At 44.8% G+C, this 17,491-nt stretch overlaps 1 protein-coding gene across 1 annotated transcript in view; it reads right to left on the bottom strand.

The window, feature by feature from the left end:
* Positions 1-1,994: 1,994 nt before the first annotated feature.
* Positions 1,995-17,491, bottom strand: part of ITIH6 (inter-alpha-trypsin inhibitor heavy chain family member 6) — a 33,497-nt gene continuing 18,000 nt past the window's right edge. The window contains exons 7-13 of the mRNA XM_053917290.1: positions 15,809-15,980; positions 8,966-11,029; positions 7,045-7,137; positions 5,463-5,498; positions 5,170-5,283; positions 3,777-4,154; positions 1,995-2,858 (exon numbers count right to left, since the gene is read on the bottom strand). Coding sequence (XP_053773265.1) covers positions 2,647-2,858; positions 3,777-4,154; positions 5,170-5,283; positions 5,463-5,498; positions 7,045-7,137; positions 8,966-11,029; positions 15,809-15,980 — 3,069 coding nt within the window. The 3' untranslated portion in view covers positions 1,995-2,646. The remainder of the gene's footprint in view (positions 2,859-3,776; positions 4,155-5,169; positions 5,284-5,462; positions 5,499-7,044; positions 7,138-8,965; positions 11,030-15,808; positions 15,981-17,491) is intronic.

Raw genomic sequence — 17,491 nt, 5'->3', positions numbered from 1 at the left:
TGTGTTCTTGAGTCATTGTGCATCCCCAAAACTGTATTCCCTAAATTTTTACATGCCCCGGCATCTTTGCATGTGATCTAATGTCTGTGCATGACTGTGTGGGTACCCATGAGCCTCTTTGTTCCTGTGTCTGTATGTTCTTATCTTTGTACATCCCCAAGTCTTTAAATGTCCCTGAACCTTGGTGACCCAGTTTAAATGTATCCCAGAATCTCTGTATTCCTGTGTTTGGGTGTTTTTCTCTGAACCTCTGTATTCCAGTGTCTGTGCTCATGAATTTGCACATGCCATCTTACATTGGCCCTTTGTCAGTGACTCTGTACATCTCTGGGACTTTGCACTCTATATTTCTGATTTGGTGTTTTTCCCACTTCTCCATTTAATTTCCCCAGCTTTTCACGATGTCTTTGTATTATTGTTTCTTTGTGTTACTATGGCTGTCTCTTAAGTTGTTCTGTTATTCAATAACTCTCTTTTTTTTAGTCTCTGATCTTTTTCTCTGGGTCCCCATTACTGTGTTCTTGTTTCTTGGGTCTGCTTGTCAGGGTGTCTCTGTATCTGTTTCTTTTTCTGTCATATTCTGCCATGTTTTGTTTTGAATGACTCACTACCTTTGTGTTCCCATCTTTCTGTGAGTGTCTGGTATTTGGATTCATGTCTTTTAATTTTCGAGCCATTATCTCTGTGTCCTTGAGTCTGACTCACTGTTCTCATCCCTTTATTTGTGGTCCTGGTTGCCTCTTTCTGTGTCTCTATTTCTGGGTGTGCCCAGGTTATCTTGATTCTGTGTCTTTGCATCCCTGCCTCTCCAGATAGATTTCCTTGTCACCGTGTCTCTGCCCATTTGCTTATATTCTGTGTGTGTGTTTCTACATGTCTATGTTTCTTTATTCCTATCTTGATCTACCAGTTCTTATGTCTAGCTTGTATCCACATGACAGTATTTGTGGTGCATATCCCCATTTTTCCCTGTTATAGGATCTCTGTCTCTAAATTACTGTGTCCCTGTCACTTTGTCAAAATGTCCCCATTATACCTGGAATCCACTTGCCTGTCTTTATGTCTCTTTTACCTGGCCTGATCCCTATCTCTTTGCTGGTTTTTGTTACTGTTCATGTGTCTACATCCCCAGGTCTTTGTCACAGGATCTCTGAATACCTAAATATGTGCTCCTGTCTCATTCTTAATGTGTTGGCTCTGCATGTGACTGTGTCCTTAGAACTTTGTCACCAAGTCTGGGTCTGTGTAATGTCTGTTTCTACCTGCTTGTAGGTTTCTGGACCTGTGTGTCTGTGTTCTCCTCTCATCCCCGACCCCATGTCTGCAAGTAAGCATGTCAGTGTGTGTCTGTGTTTCTACTTCTCTGTCTTTGGTGTCTTGGACTATTGTCTTGACTGATGTCTCCCTGGTTACTTCTGTGTTCCTGTGTCTCTATGTATCACTGTGTATATTGACCCCTTCTTCTCCTGTGTCTGGATCTCTGCGCATCTATCTCTTAGTTTTTATATTGTTATGTTTCAGTATCTTCACAGTAGTCATTGTGTGCCTATCCCTGGGTGATCTTGTTTTTTTCTCCCTGCTTCTTTGTGACAGGGAAAGTACCCCAAAATGGATCTCAACATGAGAATACATAGGCCCAGCAAGAGAGCATCCATTTCTCTGGATTTATGTTCCTGATGCTGTCACTCTGGCTCCCTGTCCCCCTCTTTGTATATGTATGTTTCCCTATGTCTATTCTCTTAGTTTTCAGAACCTTGTGTCTTATGTTTCTGAGAGTCTCTATCACACTGTTTCCCCATCCATGCCTGTGTTGTTGTTGGTGTCTTACTTTGTGTGACCCTATGTCTCTGGTTGTATGTACATGCGTGTGTCTATTCCTGTGTCATTGGTTCCTTTTTTGTTCATTCATTTATTCATTCAGCAAATACTTACTAAGCACCTATTATACCAGGCACTGAGGATACATAGATGATTCAGAAAATGTCCTTGCCCTTAAAGAGTTCACAGTCTAAGTCAGGGATCTAGACAAGTAAACAGATAATTACTACATAGTATGATAAACACTGTGAGCTTGTATGGAATGGGTTGAACTATGGGAACACATATGGGGACTGAACTCAATCAAGGAGAGGGATCAGGGAAATCCTTCTAGAGAAGATGACAACTAAGACTTGAAAGATGTATAAAATCTACCTACATGAAGCTAAGGAATGGAGTCTCATGCAGAAGGAAAAACACATGCAAAGGCCCAGTGGTGGGAGAGAACATTGCTTGTTAGGGGAATTCTAAGAGCCTTAAATATACCATGGGAACCAGAGAAGGTTGTGAGTAGGACCACAGACTTGGTCACTTTTTTGTTTTAAGAAAGTTACCTCTACAGCTGGTGTAGAGTATGGATTGAAGAGAGTAGAGACTGGACACAGGAAGAACTGTGAGGAGGAAGGAGTCCTTAAATCTCTAGGTCCAAAAGTATGCTTGTCTGTGTGTATTTGTATGTCCTTGTATATGTGTAACTTAGTGCATGAGTGAGTGTGTGTTTCCTTGCATGTGTCTTCATTTTCCTCAGTCCTTGTTCCTGGCTCACTCCATGCCCTGGCCTCTCAGTTTCCTAAACTCAGGTCTCCTGGCTCTAGGGTTCAGGGGTCATCAGAGGACATAGGCAAGGTAGGGGTGGCCCAGCAGCTGGTGTACATGAGAGCGGTTCACCAGCCAGCAGGAAGCCCAGCGGGGCCGCAGCCTTGGTGAGTCCTTTAGCAGCTTCTTGCCTAGAACCACAGGCACATCTGGGCCTTGGCGTCTCCGCAGGCATGGCCCTGCAGACCCTGCCACCAGCTGGATGTCTGTGTGCTGGAACTGCCCTGAAGGAGAAAGATGCAGCAACAGTCAGGGCAGCGACCTGAGTCCCCACTGAAAACTCTGAGAGGTGCCTAAAGCAGGAAATCTAGAAGGAAAAGTGGGAAGGATGAAGGACAGCAAAGGCCAGGAAGAGGGAAGAGGCTGGGCATTGTGGGAAATGTGGAGGAGCCAAAGGGGCAGGAGTATATTATGGAAGCAGTGTATCAAGATTGATGAGATGGCAGCAGGAGGGGAACAGTTAGGCTTGGAGACAATGACAGGGCTTATTGGAGGGAAGGACAGGAAAGGATTGGGGAGGACCAAAGGAAGTAAGAATATCTGTCCAACCCACCATCATTGCCCAAACTCTTTGGTGTGGGTCTCTGCTCAGGTTCTGCCAATGTCTGCTGACGTACAGTCTGACTTCCTGCATTCTCCCTTCACAGAAGCCTCCAGAAGGATCTTTGTTATGCTCTTATCACTGCATCTTTCTCCTGCTTACAGCTTCATGGCTCCCCATTGTCTTCAGTATAAATCCAAACTCCTTGTCTGGGCATTCTGCTCTGAGCACTCCGGCTCCATCTCCTCTAACCTCCATTCCTATCCTCTATCACTTTTTGTCAGCTTTCCAGACTGTGGGCTTTTCTCCCCCAGGAGATTTTTCTTGAGCTGTAAGGCTGGATGAGGTGCCCTACCCTGGGTTCCTCCAGAGTCCTAGGATGCTTTACATCTAGCACTGATAGCTCCTGAGATCACTATCCAATCTGAGTCTGTCTTCTACCCTGGCCAGCAACTCCCCAAGGGCAGACCTTGTTTCTGATTCCTCTTTGTGGTTCGGGGTGGGGAGCAGGGTGCTGGGTGCTCACTAGCCTTTCAACCTGGAAGAGTCTCTCTTGGGACTGGTGTGCTCCCTGGCCCCTCTCAGCCTCAGCAGCACTTACCCAGCAGGCCATGGGCCAAGGGGCTAAGGCCCGAGCCATTGACCACATAGAACCCAAGGTGGGGTAGTTGCAGGGCACTGGGGTGCCTGTAGCGGTGCCGGAGGACTAGGAACTCGAGGTGGGGCCCAAAGCGGAGGGTGAGGTGGGCTGCAGCAGCCACATGGAGCTCCATGTGGCTCCTTCTCAGCAGGGCAGGTCGGTCCCAGGACAGAAACAAGGTACCCTTGTCTCGCACAGATATGGAACTGCGGGTGATGTTGACAGTGTAGGCCCGGGGTTTGACTGTGGTGACTGTGATGATCTGGAAGTAGGTGCGGATCTGGTCCTTGTGGCCTGGCCTTGGTGGTGCCCCAAGCAGCTGTCCATGCACATGCAGCCCTGGAGGAGTAAGAGTCCGTGTCTGGAGCATTGGCTTTCACATGGTCATTTATTTGGTCACCCACAGAGCAGATGGGGTGAGGTCCCAGGGGCCAGGATACAGATTTGTGGTTAGAGAGCTAGCTCCTGGGGAAAATGATTCTACCACAGCCCATCCAGCTGTTCCTTCCTGTGCAGTGTGTGGACATAAATGTAAGTGTGCACATGCTCACTCCAGTGGGGCTGTTTGCGTGCATGTGTTTGCTTCTGAGTGTGTACATTTATGTCTTTGGTTATGTTTACATGGGTATCTCTGGGCCTATCAGTGCATGTGCATATTTGGAGAAGTTGCTATATTAGAGTGTGCATTTTTGGTTGTGTTTTGTGTCTCTGGATATGTTGGTGTTATATGTCTTGATAAATAGTTTATGTTGTGTGTGTCCGGTTGTGTGTTGGCAGATACTGATGTGTATCTGGGAGTCAGTGTGCATGCATCTGGGTGTGTCATGGTGAGTACTTGTGTGCATTGGTTTGTCTCATGTGTACAGTAGCACAGTATGTGTGCCTGTGTGTGTTGAATTCCTGAGCATTGGGGCGAATCTGGGATATCAGTGCATGTATGTCTGTGTGTATTGATGTATGTGTCATTGTATATATCTGGGCATGTTTTGTATGTCAATGTGGGTCTGGGTATATATTTGTGTGTTACTGTGTGTGAATGTGGAGGGTGTCAAATATGTGTGTCTGGGTGTGTATATGTGTGAGTTTACTATGTTCCCTGGTATGTATGTATCTGTGAATGTGTAGGTGTTTGAGTGTATTCATGTGTGTTTTCATGTGTCTGGATTGTTTACTTGTGATTAGTGAGGTACATTGCTGTGTGTTTCTTTTAGTCCAAAAATGTCTGGGGGTATTGATATGAGTATATCTGGCTGTGGTGTTATATGGAATGGAGTCCTTGGGGTTCTCACCTGCCTTTGGGTCATCTATGAGGGGATCTAATCTTCCTTTGGGTCATCTGTGGGGGGGCTCTCACCTGCTTTGGGGTCATCTATGAGCTGTAGCAGGTCTCCTGGGCGCCCATCCACTGTGAAGCAGATTCTCTCTTCTGAGCGTGGGATGTGGATCACAAAGTGGGGGTCACCATCCACTGCAAGGCAGGAGATGAAACTCTGAAGTTATGGTCCTAGAAGTAATGGGAGGGAAGGAGAGGGCAGGGAAGAGGAGGGGAATGTAGGAGGCCATGTCTATTTTCCAAGAGAGAGCCCAGCCCCAGTTTTGGTGCACAAGCCGTTTTATGCTTAAACAGGTGGCTGGTGGCTGGCTTACCTGAGGATGAGAAGGTAAAGATGCTTGGTAATATGCCTGCAAAGGAGAGGGGGATTGTATTAGTAAGGGACTGCTCTATCACATTCCTAGGAACTCTGGAAAACCCTGGCCTCTTAGTCAACTCCTCCCAGATACCAGATATGGGCCAAATTCCTGAGCTCAGCATTGAAGTCTTTTTTTGGAATCTAGCCCCTGCTTAGCTCTCCAGTTTTCTCTTTATGCTCCAGCCCAACTATTCTTTTGAGTGCCCTGCCTTCTCTTGCTAGTGACCCTTTGCTTCTGTTTTCCTGCCACCTGGAATGTTTTCTTTCAAAAAATTTATTTTATTGATTGATTTTTTTACAGAGAGAGGAATATTGATTTGTTCCACTTATTTATGCATTCATTTGTTGATTTTTGTATGTGCCCTGACCAGGGATCAAACCCCATAACCTTGGCATATTGGGATGATGCTCTAACCAACTGAGCTACCCAGTCATGGCCTGTTTTCTTCTCCTTATCAACCTAGGGCCAATTTCTAGTTATCTTGCCAGGCCAACTCACATGCTATTTTCTCTTACTCTCTGCCTGTGGTAGGTAGAATTCTAAGATGGCACCCAAGATTCCTCAGTGTACACATCTTGTAAAATCTCCAGGACTGTGATGTGATGAGATATCACTCCCATAAATAAGTTATGTTATGTGGTGACCTTTAAATAGGGAGATTATCCCTATTTTAATCTTGACCTTAAAATAGGGAGATTATCTAGGTGGGCCTGACTTAATCACATGAACCCTTTAAATCTGGGTTGGAGAAGTCGGAGAGACTTGAAATGTGAGAAGGACTTGACATAAGAAAGATTTTCCATAGCTGTTTTTAGCTTTTAATTTTTATTTTATTAATTTTTAATTTTTATTTTGTTTATTTTTGTAAGATTTTATTTTTAGAGAAAAGGAAGGGAAGGAAAAAGAGAGGGAAAGAAACATTGATGTGACAGAGATAAATGGATTGGTTTCTTCTCACATGCCCCCAACTGTGGACCTGACCCACAACCCAGGCTTGTGCTCTGATGGGGAATTGAACTGGTGACTTTTCAGTTTTCAGGTCAGCACTCAATCCACTGAGCCATACCAGCCAGGACTCCAAAGCTGTTTTTAAAGATGGAGGTGACTATGTGGCAAGGAATGCAGAAGACCTCTAGGACCTAAAAATGTTCCAGGTGGCCTAGAGAAACTGAGAATGACTTCCAGCCAACAGCAAGCAGTCAGTGATCTCAGTCCTACAAACACAAAGAACTGAATTTTGTCAACAACTTGAATGCACATAGAAGAGATGAGAACTTAGTCTGATAGACACCTTTATTTCAGTCTTTTGAGACCCTAAGCAGAGAATGCAACTAACCTGTGCCCAGACTTCTGACCTGCAGAACTGTGAGATAATTAATAGGTGTTGCTTGAAGTTCCTAAGTTTGTGGTAATTTGTTATTCAGCGATGGGAAACTAATATATTACATTTCCTTTGGACTCACACAATGCCTATGAGAATTCTAACTGAATGGAAATGAAAGCTTAGGGATCTTTGTCAGTGGAGCTTCTTATTTACCTTTTGTTAGCCCTGTAGAACTTCCCTGAGATTCCATGCTGCTTCCAGCTCCTCTCAGGATCTCTTCAGAATTGCCTTCCCAATGTGGATTTCCTGGCAAGTGAAAAGAAGTAAGAGAAATCTTTAACACTCTGAGCGAAAATATACCCTGGACCTACCAAAGGGAATACTTTCTTTTTGATCAGGAGTGTTCTCATTGGCTTCCCAATTTGATTGGCATATTGCCAAGACTTGGGCCTTATGCTCTCCATAGCATTAGTCTTTCAAGCTCAGTTATGTTCAAAATTCTTCCTTATAGCACTTACACATTGACAGATTGATCAATTGATTCATTAAAGCACTGTTTGGGTATCAGGGATATGGTGGTGAAAGAGGTAGTCAAGATTTTTGATCTGATGAATATCACATTTTAGTCAGGGAGGCAGATATGAATGAAATCATAGTTACCAATGGTGATAAATGCTAGACAAAAATAATAGAGTGAATGAGGAGGCTAACAGATACTTAGCATAGTCTAAGACCATGAGATGGGTAGAAAGGACATCTGAGCTGAGATCTAATTCATGAGCTGGAAGCGGCAACAGAGGAGATGAGGATGGTAGGAAGGGAGAAGGAGAAGGTATGTTAGAGAGATTACCAAGCAGAGGGAACAGCTTGAAAGAAGTCTGTGAGTGGAGGTGGGAGTGGGAGTAGGGCCCATTGGAGGAACAGAGAAGAGGCCGGTGGGGCTAGAGTTCAGACAGTAAATGGGAGATGATGGGGTCAGGGAGGTATGTGATATAAGAAAGGTGATGAAAGTCCTTGTAGGCCATAAATAGGACTTTGGACTTCATTCTAGGTGTGAAGGGAAAACCTTATGGGGTTAAGTAGGGAAGGGAGGCAAAGTAATCTATGTCTTTAAAAGATCTGTTTGGCTGCTGTGGGAGAATGACCAAGAATTTCTCTCAGAGAGAGTAGGGAGACCAGTGAGGAGGCTGTAACAGTTTTGTAGGTGAGACACAATTGTATTCTGTCCTGCAATAGTGAAATTGGGGTGGTGAAAAGTGGATGCATTGGCACATATATTAGAGGTAACATTGTCAGGAATTAAAGATGGATGGGCTATTGGAAGGGGGTTGTGGTGAGGGAGAGGAGCATGTCAAAAATGTCATGCCCAAATTTGTATCCTTGTGACTTACTACCATCCCCAACTGGTTCTAATCCTGCCTTATAAGGTCACCCAGGAAATGTCACTCCTCTTAGGAAAGCATAATAATGGAATGGTGAAGCACAATCAGTCTGGGACCAGATTATGTAAATTCAAATCCATTACTAGCTCTGTGACATGGAGCAAATTACTTTACCTCTCTGTGCTTCAGTTTCCACATGTATAAAATGCAGGTACTAATAGTTTCCTGTGAAGATTTAATGGAGGACTAAAGTTGAGCAGTAGATGCACATAGGAAGAGCTCAAAAATGTTGTGTTATTTCATAGTCTTTGGGAAAGTTAAAGATAACTGTCACCATCATCTCTAGTTTTTATACCCCTGTCATTAAACAGTGGTTACAAAGCACAAAAGAACCAACCAAACTTGCCTTGCCCGGTGATGCTCCCATTTATAACCTCATATTCCTCCCATGCTTGGGAAACATGGCCAGCTTTCTTCCCCAACAAAGCAAATGTCAAAGCCACAGATTGGCCAGGTTGTTTCTATTCAGCCTCCCCAGTCTTAACATCCCTTTTCTCCCAGGGCCTCTAATTCTGTGCGTATGTACTGAGGCTCAGAGAAGTTAAGTAGCTAGTTCAAAGTTTCAAAACAAGCAAGCATGTAAGCAGCTGTACTATCATTGGAATCTGCACAGGTCTTGCACACTCCCAGTTCCTGGCACTGTCCATTCATATATCCCCCTCGTGTCTTGCCCTCTTGTCCATGGTACTCACCATTTTCATCAGGAGTGGGGAAAGTATAAAAAGCTGGTGGGTTTAAGGATTCCACAAACTTGGACTCCATCATTGACTCAGACAACAGCTCTAGTTCCTCAGGAAGAATGAGCAGGCTGCCTGCCTCAGGGAGGGTGCTAGAAGGCAACAAGACTGGCAGGTTTGGGGGGATGACTTCTGACATAGGCCTGGAGCTGTTGGGTAGATCCATTGTTGGTACTCCTGACACAGATGGTCTGAGAATTTTCCTTGTACTTTGGGGCCCTGAGAGTAGGTCATACTGACGCCAGAGCCTTCCAGGGGGCAGCAGAGAGGGTAGGGTGGGATGAAAGGGAGTAGGAAGGGGCTCTCCAAGGACAGAGGTCATATTACTGTTGGAAATTGTGGGATTTGAGATTGTGCTTGTGACTGTGCTGAGGCTCTGAGGAGGTGGGGGCCTGGGTCTGGTGGGTCTAGAGGGTAACGGTGTTTTGGATTTATTGGGGACTGGTGTCTTGGCTTTAGAAAATGATAAGCTTGGGGAAGTTGGGCGAGGTGGGACAATAGCTTTAAGAGGCAATAGGAATTTAGGGGTCTTGGGTAAGAGGATCCCAGGTGTAGGATGTGACAGGTTGTTTGGTGTTTTGGGAGCAGGAACCCTTATTCTGGTGTGTGGTAGGTATTTGGAGATCTGAAGTGTGGAGACTCTAGGCCTGGGCCATGGCAGATTTTTGGGTGACTGTGATGTGAGTACCCCAGGCTGTGGGTGTGATGTAGCATCCAGTTTAAGTTGTGATGGAACACCAGGCTTGGAATGCAGTGGAGTGACATGTTTCCTAGTGCCAACTTTGGGCTGGGATAGAGTGCCAGGATTCAGAGGTGGAACTTGTGTCTCATAAATGGGTAATGGGGTCCCAGGATTCTGGTGTGATGGAGTACTGGGCTTCAGGAGCAATGGGTCACCAGAATTTGAGGGAATAAGGGCAGCAGGTTTTGTCCTGAGAGTTGGCTGAGTTAAGGTGCCAGAATCGTGTTGTGCTGGAATTTTGGGCCTTTGGTGTGCTGGCATGGATAGGGTACTAGGGATATGACCCAGTGGTTCCAACTCCTTGGAACTGGCCATCTTCTTTGTAGAGGCAGGAGTAGTTGAGGATAAGTAGAACTTTGGGTTCACAAGCCTTGTTTTGGGAGAGACCTTGGGCACCAAGGTTGGCCGGGCTGTGCCTGTCCCTAGGCCATGCCTGCTGGTGGATGAAGGTGTGATGGTGCCTGGTCCAGCTGTGGTGGAAGTCTGTCTCCTGGCCTCCTCACTGGCATCCTTGGGCTGCACCATGACCAGTGAAGTCAGAGGTGTGACAAAGTTGTATTCAAGGGACAGGTTGAGGACTTTGGCAGCCAACAAGTGGCGTGTGGTGGTATCATGGGCTCGGAAGCGAGCCTCTAGGAGTTCTCCAATGGTGATGTAGGCCCAGAGGCGGCGGATGAAGTGGGCTATATTGGGGGCTGGGTCACCTGGGCAACCAAAGGCCTTTGGGTTGTTATTCTTGGCTACTTCACTGTGGCGGGCCACAAGAAGCTGACCTTTGGGGCCACGGGCTGCCAGGTGGATGCCCAGTTCTTGCTGATCTGGCTTTACCAAGCCTGCCACCACCAGCTCTGAGCCACTAAAGTAGTTGGGGAAAAGGGCCCAAGGGGAGGCCCCAACCAAGCCGCCCAGGTAGTCCAGACGCACATCTGCAAGCAGAGGCATGGAGATCTCCTCATAGAGGCCCTCCAGCTGTAGGTCTGCATCAGTATCCTCATATATGCGCCGGGCTGCTCCTCGGTTCTCCAGGGACAGGCGACGTAGCAGTGGGAAGTCAGCATCATCCCCAAAAGCCAAGCTGAAAAGGGACACCTTGTTGTCCAGTGCCTGACGGACATTGGAGAGGATCACACTTGGAGTCGTCACACCGGCTGTGGGCTCCCCATCTGTCAGGAAGATGATGAGGGGTATCCTCCCCACACTGGAGCCCCTCCCAGGGTCCTGGTTGCTATGGTTCAGCACCGAAGCAGCTGCCAGAAGAGCTGTGTTGATGTCAGTCCCTAATTGGGGAGCAGACTATGAGACCATCTTTTCTAGTTACTTTTACCCCCATTGCAGACACACTAGGCATCTCACCAACCTCCCAGGCTCAGTCATATCACCTGATCATTGCTCAAACCATTTCTGCTGTTTATCCTTCCCAAGTCCCCACACCTGCATAAGCTCCTTGAGATCTGACAATAGAGCCCACATGTTCTTGGCTTTTATCACTCCCTATCTCAGACTGTGTTGCCTCTTGCTTTGGGGGGACTGTCTAGCTCTCTAGTCAGATTGCCAGGTCCTCAAGGATACCATCCCACACCTCCATGCTTCAGGGAAAGAAAGGGATGAGTTGACAAGAGGTGACAATAGTGGGGAGACATTAGTAATTGTTTGAGAGATGACTGATCAAAAGCCAGAATCAGGACAGCAACTTGCTCAAATGCTTGGAAACAAATATCTAGATTATAGATTTTTTAAAGAAAAATTCTGACTTCCAGTCAAGATGGAGGCACAGGCAGATACGCTTTGCATCCTCACACAACCAAAAGAAGAGAAACAACCAATTTAAAAACAAAAACCATGAGAGTTCTAGAGAACGGCACCACATTCGCCCACAGATAAACCTGATGAACGGCGGGCAGCGAAGCAGACCGTGCAACCCAGGGCTCCAGCTCGGGGAAATAAAATCTCAAACCTCTGATTGAAAGTGCCCCAGGGGGTTGGGGCGGCAGCAGGAGAGACTCCCAGCCTCACAGGAGAGGTTGTTGGAGAGACCCACAGGGGCCTAGAGTGTACACAGGCCCACTTACTCAGGAACCAGCACCAGAGTGGCCCAGTTTGATTGTGGGTATCGGAGTGAAAGATTGAAATCCGGAGGACAGTGAGGCGGGCACCATTGCTCCCACTTGGCCCCTCCCCCACGTACAGTGTCACAGTGCAGCCACCAGCGTTGCCCCGCCCCGGTGAACACCTAAGGCTCCGCCCCTTAAAGTAACAGATGCGCCAAGACAGACAAAAAAAAATGGCCCAAAAGACAGAACACTTCAAAGCTCCAGAAAAAATACAACTAAGCGATGAAGAGATAGCCAACTTATCGGATGCACAGTTCAAAGCACTGGTTATCAATATGCTCACAGACTTGGTTGAATCTGTTCGAAAAACAGATGAAAAAATGAAGCCTATGCTAAGAGAAACAAAGGAAAATGTACAGGGAACCAATAGTGATGAGAAGGAAACTGGGACTCAAATCAATGGTATGGACCAGAAGGAAGAAACAAACATCCAACCAGAAAAGAATGAAGAAACAAGAACTTGGAAAAATGAGGAGAGGCTTAGGAACCTCCAGGACACCTTGAAACGTTCCAACATCCGAATTACAGGGGTGCCAGAAGGAGAAGAGGAAGAACAAAAAATTGAAAACTTATTTGAACAAATAATGGAGAACTTCCCTGATCTGGCAAAGGAAATAGACTTCCAGGAAGTCCAAGAAGCTCAGAGAGTCCCAAAGAAGCTGGACCCAAGGAGGAACACACCAAGGCACATCATTATTACATTACCCAAGATTAAACGCAAGGACCTACATCCAAGATTACTGTATCCAGCAAAGCTATCATTTAGAATGGAAGGGAAGATAAAGTGCTTCTCAGATAAGGTCAAGTTAAAGAAGCTCATCATCACCAAGCCCTTATTATATGAAATGTTAAAGGGAGTTACCTAAGAAAAAGAAGATCAAAAATAGGAACAGTAAAAATGACAGCAAACTCACAGTTATTAACAACCACACCTAAAAGAAAAACAAGAGCAAACTAGGCCAACAACTAGAACAGGAACAGAACCACAGAAATGGAGATCACATGGAGGGTTATCAGCAGGGGAGTGGGAGGGGGAGAGAGGGGGAAAGGTACAGAGAATAAGTAGCATAGATGATAGGTGGAAAATAGACAGGGGGAGGGTAAAAATAGTGTAGGAAATGTAGAAGCCAAAGAACTTATAAGTATGACCCAAGGACATGAACTATGGGGGGGGGGAATTTGGGTGGGAGGGGGGTGGGCAGGATGGAGTGGAGTGGGGGGGAAATGGGACAACTGTAATAGCATAATCAATAAATATATTTAAATTAAAAAAAACTGTGGTACATTTACACAATGGAATACTATGCAGCAGAAAAAAGAAGAAGCTCCTACTTTTTGCAACAGCATGGGTGGAACTGGAGAGCATTATGCTAAGTGAAATAAGCTAGGCAGTGAAAGACAAATACCATATGATCTCACCTATAAGTGGAACCTAATCAACAAAACAAATGAGAGAAAAATAGAACCAGAGACATGTAAATAAAGAAGAAAGTGAGAGTGACCAGAGGGAAGGGGGGAGGGGGACAATGGGGTAAAGAATGGGAAGAGTCAAGGAACATGTATAAAACACACATGGACAAAGACAACGGGATGGGGGAGGATTGAATGTGGAAGGTGGAGCAGGGTAAGGCAGGGGAGAGTAATGGAGGACAAATGAGGACAACTGTAAATGAACAGCAATTAATAAAAAAAAAAAAATAAAGTTTTGGCCCTGGCTGCTATAGCTGGGTGGATTGAGTGTGGGTTGTGAACCAAAGGGTCGCTGGTTCAATTCCCAGGCAGGGCACATGCCTGGATTGCAAGCCAGGTCCCTAGTGGGTGGCACACAAGAGGCAACTACACATTGATATTTCTCTCCTTTTTTCCTTTCCTTCCCCTCTCTCTAAAAATAAATAAATCTTTTTAAAAGAAATTAAGTAAAAAACAAAACAAAAATGAAAAACAACAAGAACTGCCAGAAAATCTAACTGTATGGAAGTCTAACAACTAAGGAGTTAAAGAAGAAACATTCATCCAGACTGGTAGGAGGGGTGGAAATGGGCACCCAGGGTGGAGAGGATGCATAACAAGGCAGCAGACTGGGCGGGCGAGGTGGTGGCTGGCAGACTGGGCGGCCCCACATTCACGTGCAGATAAGCCTGGAAGAACAACTGGGGAGTGAGCCAGACTGTGCAACCCAGGGTTCCAGGATGGGAAACTAAAGCCTCAAAACCTCTCTTGGGGTTTTGGTGGCAGGAGAAACTCCCAGCCTTACAGGAGAGTTTGTTGAAGAGACCCATGGGATCCTAGAACATACGCAGGCTCACCCATCCAGGAATCAGCACTAGACCGGCCCACTTTGCTTGTGGGTACCGGGGGAAGTGACTGAATGCCAGCTGAGATCCCCTCTTGGACCTGTCTCCCACACACAGCACCACAACACAGCCAACATGGGTTGCCCTGCCCTGGCAAATACCTAAGGCTCTACCCCATATAATGTAACAGGCACCCCAAGACAAAGAAATATGGCCCAAATGAAAGAACAGATTGAAACTCCAGGAAAAGAACTAAGTGATGAGGAGATAGCCAATCTATAAGATTCAGAGTTCAAAACACTGATAATCAGGATAGTAACAGAAAGGATTAAGTATGGACACAAAATAGAGAAAGAAGTGAAGGCTATATAAAGTGAAATAAATAAAAGTATACAGGAAACCAACAGTGAAGGGAAGGAAACCTGGACTCAAGTCAACAATTTGGAACAGAAGGAAGAAATAAACACTCAACCAGAACAGAATGAAGAAACATGAATTCCAAAAAAATGAGGAGAGGCTTAGGAACCTCCAGGACAACTTTAAATGTTCCAATATCCAATTCATAGGGGTATCAGAAGGAGAAGAAGAAGGGCAAGAAATTGAAAACTTATTTGAAAAAATATGAAGGAGAAGTTTCCCAATCTGGTAAAGGAAATAGACTTCCAGGAAGTCCAGGAAGCTCAGAGAGTCCCAAACAAGTGAGACCCAAGGAAGCACATACCAAGGAACATCATAATTACATTACCTAAGATTAAAGATAAGAAGAGAATCTTAAAAGCAACAAGAGAAAAGGAGACAGTTACCTACAAAGGAGTGCCCTTAAGACTATCAGTTGATTTCTCAAAAGAAACCTTGCAGGCAAGAATAGGCTGAAAAGAAATATTTGAAGTCATAAAAGGTAAGGACCTACATCCAAGATGAATCTATGCAGCAAAACTATCATTTAGAATGAAAAGGCAGATAAAGTGCTTCCCAGATAAGGTCAAGTTAAAGGAGTTCATCATCACCAAACCCTTATATGAAATGTTAAAGGGCCTTATCTAAGAAAAAGAAGATCAAAAATATGAACATTAAAATGACAACTATCAACAACTATCAACAACTGAACCTAAAAAACAAACACACACTAAGTAATCAATTAGAACAGGAAGACAATCACATGGAGGGTTATCAGTGGGGAGGGGGGAGGGAAGAGTGGGGAAAAGTTACAGGGAATGCAAACATAATTGGTAGGTAGAAAATAGACATGGGGATTAAGAATACGATAGGAGAGGGAGAAGCCAAGAACTTATATGTACGACCCATGGACATGAAGTAAGGGGGGGATGGTGGAGGGAAGAGGGGTGCAAGGTGGAGGAGGATAAAGAGGAAGAAAAATTGGACAACTGTAATAGCATAATCAATAAAATACACTTAAGCAAAAGAAAAAATTCTTAGCAAAGTCTTCTATGTGCTTCCTCTTTAGTAGGAAACTCAGGTCTAAAGGGAAATGTGCCCTAAATACATGCAGAATTAGCTGTGCTTTTTCAACTAGGAAAAGGAACGCAGAGGAACATATTTGTATAAAATGTAAAACTGTTATTCCAGCATTGTGAGAGGTGAGCTGGATCACCACAGCCTACCCATTTTGGTGGGAAGGTCTAACACTTACAACCATCAGCTTCCATGTGACCCAGGTAGTCCTTGGCACTTTGTACATTCTGGGTGGTGGCCTGGATGGAGCCTTCAGCTTTCCAGACACTAACTGAGTCAGAAAAGGAGATGATGTTGAAGTAATCGTTGGTCTGCAGGTCACCAAGTATCACGTTCATGGCCTTTTTAGTCTGGAATATGGATAAAGTGAAGGAGGTAGACCAAGATTTGAAATCTTGCTCAAGATGGAAAGGTTCTTTCTATATAAGATACTACAGTCTAAGACTCTCTAATTACAGCACTCTGTATGTCTAGGATTCTCAGGTCAAAATGCTCCATAGGCTCTTTGGCCCAAAGCCCAGAATGGCACTGTCCAATGGTAGCTTCTCGCCACATGGAGCTATTTAAATGTAAATGTAAGTTAGTTAAAATCAAATAAAAATTTTAAAATTCTGTTTCTTCACTTGCAGTAGCCACATTTTAAGTGGCCAGTGGCTACTGTATTGGAAACCTCAGGAATTTAAGATATTTCCATTATCAAGAAAGTTCTATTGGACAGTGGTGGTTTGGAAGATTCAAGCTCTATACTTTTGGAGAGCTAGGATTCATGTGTTCTATGGTTCCTGGACCCCATGATCCAGGGTTCAATGTTTCTAGGACCCTTAAGTTTTAGCGTTTTATGATTACAGGTCTTCACGGCTGTCTTTCGATGACTTTGCATGCTTGGTTTTGTTCCATCTAATCTGTTCTTTTCCCTCACCCTCTGTTTCTTCCAGGCTGGTCTTTTCACCAGCCCCCAGATAACCCAGATTCTATTTTGTCTGTACAGCTGTGCTCTTGTGTCCTTTAGATAGCAGATCTTCCTGCTTCTCCTTTACTTATTTATATTTTCACTGTTCTTTCAGTTGCTCCTTCTCTAGGCAGCTGTTCCTTGATTACCTGTTCTGGCCCATGTTCTTCACACACAGATATTCTTTCCCCAGACTGTTCACTGACTGTCTTATATAGAATATTTTCATTATTCATCCAGATATTGAGCCCTCTGAGAATAGGGCTTAGAAAGCTTCTTCCTCTTGGCTCCCTTCTACATGACAGTACTTAGCATAAGGCTAGGCAAATGGGAATTTCATAAAATAGGCTATATAGGTTCCAGTATTAGGTACCATTTATAGGATACCTCTATGTTCTAGGCACTGTGAAAAATACTTTAGGTACATCAACTCATTTAATCCTCAGAGCAAAACAATGAAGAAAATACTAATAGTATTCCCATTTTCCAGGTGATGACACTGAGGCTCAGTGGGGTGTGGTGACTTGCTCAAGGTCACATGCTAATCATTGATGGACCAGGGACTCAAATTCATATTTGAAGGTGTTAAATCCAGTGACTTTAGGCACAACGTTATATGTTCAACCCTCTATATTGGTATGCATTCCAGAAACCTTAGGGAGGACACTTGTGGCCTGCCTTTTTCATCTTATACTGACAAAAGATGACTTGAGTGCTTCTAAGTGGATCAGAGTTTTTCTTGCCACAGAATGAACTTGGGGTAGGTCACAAATTCTGGGATAGGGAGCTGAGCATCATATTATTGTTTCTATTGAGAGGGTTAAGTCGTAGAGGATGGCCTTTCCTGACACCCTCCTGTTAACCAGGAACAGAATATGTTTTTAGGAGTATGTTGTTTAATCTCCTATTGTT

This window comes from Desmodus rotundus, chromosome X (genome assembly GCF_022682495.2).
Source record: "Desmodus rotundus isolate HL8 chromosome X, HLdesRot8A.1, whole genome shotgun sequence".
NCBI classification, from domain to species: domain Eukaryota; kingdom Metazoa; phylum Chordata; class Mammalia; order Chiroptera; family Phyllostomidae; genus Desmodus; species Desmodus rotundus.
This window is presented reverse-complemented; position numbering and strand designations above follow the sequence as displayed.